Here is a 2,672-nt window from a genome sequence, read left to right as displayed (position 1 = left end):
GCCTCAGCCTTCCCAGTAGCCGGAACTACAGGCGCGCACTACCACACCCGGCTGATTTTTTGATTTATTGTAGAGATGAGGTCTCACCTGCCCAGGCGGGTCTTGAACCCGCCCACTCAGGCAATCCACTCATCTCAGCCTCCCAAAGACGCGGGGTTATAGGCTGAGCCACCGAGCCCTGGTCTTCAGTTTCTTTCAGCATTGTTTGATAGTTTTTAGTGTACAAACCTTTCACCTCCTTGGTTAGGTTTATTCTCAAGTGTTTTGTTTTTTTGTATGTTGTTGTAAATAGAATTGCTTTCTTAGTTTCCTTTTTGGATTGTTTGTTATTAGTGTATAGAGAAAAAAACCCTAATAATTTTATTTTTATTTTATATCCTGCAATTTTGCTGAATTTATTAGTTCTAACTTTTTGTGTGTGTGTAGTCTTGGTTTTTCTACATATAATATTGTGTCATCCGTGAACTAAGATAATTTTACTTATTCCTTTATAATGTGGGTGTCTTTCTTTCTCTTGCTCTGGTTAGGAACTGCCTTGTTCTTGATCTTAGAGGTTGAAAAACTTTAACACAGTTTTATTGTTTTTTTGTGGCTTTGCCATTTGAAGTCTATGCACCAACATTATAATAATGCAGGTTACTCTATTTGTCCACGTACTTACCTTTGCTGGAGAACTTTTTATTTTCTTACAGTTTTGTGTTGCTGTCTTGTGTCCTTGCATTTCAACCTCAAGGACTTCTTTTAGGGTTTCTTGTAGAACAGTTCTAAGTAATGAACGTTTTCAGCTTTTGTTCCTCTGGCAGCCTTAATTTCTCCATTTCTAAGCAACAGTTTTGCTGGATTCAGAGTTTTTTTCTTTCAGCACTTTGAGTATGTCATCTCATTCCCCTGTGGCCGGCAAGGTTTCTGCTGAGAAGACTGCTGGCAATCTCCGGGCGCCTCTGGCGATTTGCTTTGCTCTTGTTGCTTTCATGATTCTCCTTTCACTTCTGATCGTAATGGGTCTCTTTGAGTTGTTCCTAGTTGTTCCTAGTGGGAGTACATTGAACTTCTTGAATTTGTGTGTCCATTTCCTTCCTCATCTTTGGGGACTTTCTAGCCCTTTTTTCTTCAAATAAGCTCTCGCTCCTTTGTCTCTCGTCTCCTCATGGAACGCCCATGCCTCACTGCAGCCTTGTCCTCCTGTGCTCAGACAATTCTCCCGCCTCAGCCTCCTGAGTAGCTGGGACTATAGTCATGTGCCATCACGCCTGGCTAATTTTTTTATTTTTTTGTGGCGGTCTAGCTACGTTGCCCAGGTCTTGAACTCCTGGACTCAAGCAATCCTCCTCTCCTGCCTTGGTCTCCCAAAGTGCTGGGATTACAGGTGTGAGCCACCATGCCTGGCCAACATAGAGTGTTTTCATTGCTGTATAATTCTCGATTGCATGAGTACAGAGCAGTTTATTTTCCTTTATCATAATAGACAGATATTTGGGGTTTTTGTAGCTTTTGGCTGTTTTCAGTAGAGCTGCTGTTAGCATTCTTGTACATGTTTTTTGCTGCACATGCGTACTCATTTTTGTTAGGAATTACTGGTTGGAAGATGCATGTTGAGTTTTAGATGATTCTTCCAGGTTTTCTATATGGCTGTACTAATCCACACTCCCACATGGCATTGTGTAAGTTCCGTTTGTTCTGTATCCTTGACAGCACGCGTGATATTGCCAGTCTTTTTTCTTTCTTTCAAAACTCATTTCTTTTTCACCTAATCCAGTGTAGGTATGAAATGCACACTGATTTTCATTTTCAGGTTATCATTATCAAAAGATACCTTAATCTCTCATATTTGAACAGTTATTTTATCCGCATCAGTTTTATGAAGTGAGACGTGTGTTTTCCCGAGTAAAAATGTTCCAGATTTCTGTAGGGCTCACATTGTGGAGAGAAAACAATCTGCCAAATGACACTAAGTACACAGTTATCACTTTTCACGTTGACGAGGTTCAGGACAGCCCCACGTTGGGGGGTTCCCTGCGGTCTGCGTTGGTGCTTCCCAAGTTCTCTTCCTGCCTCATCTGAAGGACACTTAATTGTGTCACAGCACACCTTAGGCTTCTTCTGTGAGGAGTGTTGTACTTCTAGGAGGCAGACCTGGCAGAAAGCGCCGAGAAGGTGAAGGTCCCTATGGAGACTGGGTGGTCACTTCCATGAACAAGGGAGAAGGACGGCATGAGGCAGTTCCAGCTGCCAGGGAAAGACTGAGATGAGATTTTACAGAACATTTGCCTGAAGTCAAAACCAAAAGAAGATTCCTTTTTTTTTCCTAATCGGGTCTCACTCTTGCCCAGGCTGGAGAGCCTTGGCACAGTCACGGCTCACTGCAGCCTCGAACTCGCGGGCTCAAGCAGTCCTCCTGCCTTAGCCTCGAGTATCTGGGACTACAGCGCCCAGCCAGAAGATTCCTTGTTTATTAAAAGTTCGTTAGTGCAGAAAGGCATACAGTAAAAAATGACTGTGTTTTACTCCTTCTTCCCTACCGTTAGAAATGATTTGCGCCGGGTGAGGTGGCTCATGCCTGTAGTCCCAGCACTTCGGGAGGCTGAGCTGGGAGGACTGCCTGAGCCCAGGGGTTCAAGACCAGCCTGGGCCACGTCGCAAAACCTCGTCTCACCAAATTAAACAACTAGGCG

The 2,672-nt window shown here is 43.7% G+C and overlaps 1 protein-coding gene across 1 annotated transcript in view; it reads left to right on the top strand.

Annotated features, from left to right (window-relative positions):
* The window catches only part of RAD52 (RAD52 homolog, DNA repair protein), a 30,042-nt gene extending 27,740 nt beyond the window's left edge, over nt 1-2,302 (top strand). Inside the window, exon 8 of the mRNA XM_008063818.2 lies at nt 2,125-2,302. Coding sequence (XP_008062009.1) covers nt 2,125-2,193 — 69 coding nt within the window. The 3' untranslated portion in view covers nt 2,194-2,302. The remainder of the gene's footprint in view (nt 1-2,124) is intronic.
* Nucleotides 2,303-2,672: the final 370 nt, after the last annotated feature.

Source organism: Carlito syrichta, unplaced genomic scaffold (assembly GCF_000164805.1).
Source record: "Carlito syrichta isolate Samal-C Ts95f unplaced genomic scaffold, Tarsius_syrichta-2.0.1 Scaffold307058, whole genome shotgun sequence".
Lineage (NCBI taxonomy): Eukaryota > Metazoa > Chordata > Mammalia > Primates > Tarsiidae > Carlito > Carlito syrichta.
This window is presented reverse-complemented; position numbering and strand designations above follow the sequence as displayed.